The sequence below is a fragment of the Cebidichthys violaceus genome, unplaced genomic scaffold (genome assembly GCF_023349555.1).
Source record: "Cebidichthys violaceus isolate CVI_PGR_0920_01 unplaced genomic scaffold, fCebVio1.0.p SCAF_621, whole genome shotgun sequence".
Classification (NCBI taxonomy): domain Eukaryota; kingdom Metazoa; phylum Chordata; class Actinopteri; order Perciformes; family Stichaeidae; genus Cebidichthys; species Cebidichthys violaceus.
The window spans coordinates 20001-21136 of NW_027176841.1; the positions used below are offsets into that span (position 1 = coordinate 20001).

The 1136-nt window shown below is 48.3% G+C and overlaps 1 protein-coding gene across 1 annotated transcript in view; it reads left to right on the top strand.

Annotated features, from left to right (window-relative positions):
* Positions 1-497, top strand: part of LOC137890181 (protein kinase C beta type-like) — an 18486-nt gene extending 17989 nt beyond the window's left edge. The window contains exons 8-9 of the mRNA XM_068734308.1: positions 1-46; positions 290-497. The exon at positions 1-46 is cut by the window's left edge and continues 95 nt beyond it. Of these exons, the coding sequence (XP_068590409.1) occupies positions 1-46; positions 290-331 (88 nt within the window). The 3' untranslated portion in view covers positions 332-497. The remainder of the gene's footprint in view (positions 47-289) is intronic.
* The last annotated feature ends 639 nt before the right edge of the window (positions 498-1136 follow it).

The following is a 1136-nucleotide window of genomic DNA, read 5'->3' on the forward strand; positions in this document are numbered from 1 at the left end:
GAAGCTGGAGAACAAGGAAGTGCAGCCGCCGTTCAAACCAAGAGCTGTAAGTCTGAACCCGACTTGACCCCCCCCCCCCCCCCCCCCCCCCCACCCCCCAACTCCTGTTAGGTGGTTAAATTCCTGGTAAAGACGCTGCTGAGAGCGACTGGGTCTGACTTCAACACTTAATCTCTCTTCTCCTTCTGTTACTTTACTCATCTTTTCACTTTCAATGTGATTGTTTCTGTCTCTTTCCCCCGCCCCCCCCCCCCCACACACACTCCTCTGTATGGGACAATGCACACAGGTAAGTCTGGTGATGGTGATTGGGTTGAATGTGTGGCGATGAAGATAATCCCGAGATCGTGAAGAGGAGGATGAGGAAAGAGTGAAAGGGTGATGAATGTGGGTCGGATGAGGAAGGTGTCGACGGTGGAATGAAGAACACGCCGGCGACAGCGGCAACAACTGTGTCGGTGGAGATCGCTGGAATTTGCTCGATTGGTTTTGTCTGTTTCGTTGGGGTTAGATCAGGCGGGGGCGACTCCTCTGGTTGTATAGAAGTCTAGTCTAAAATGACTCTACTTCTCTCTCTTGATTTATTCCCTCAGTAAACATTGTAAACATGAGTTTATGGTCTCAATCTCTAGTTTCAAGTCTTCTTCAATACAGCATGATGTTCATTTAGTACATTATGCTCCAATTTAGAGTCAAACAGACCATAAAGCAGGGGATGCTTTAGGGGCGGGGCTACCTTGTGATTGACAGGTCGCTGCCGCTTCATAGCGGCAGTCCAGAAACCAGTGGGCGACGTCACGACGACTACGTCCGCTTCCTAAACACAGTCTGTGGGTCAGGTTGAGTTTAGAGTTAAAAACCTCGAGGGAACGAGTCAGCGTCTCTCCAGTCTGACCTGAAACAACTTGTGTTTTCCCCTTTTTCTTTTTTCTTCTACAACTAAATTAGTTTGATCATAAACTAGTCAGAATGATGTCATCTTATACTGAGACTCTCACACACACACACACACACACACACACACACACCATTAACATATACACACACTCACACACACACAGCTTAGGCCACACGGCTGCTGAAGAGTTTTCCTGAGTTGAGCTTTTTATGCAGCTGTCTTGGCCCGCTGGGGTTGT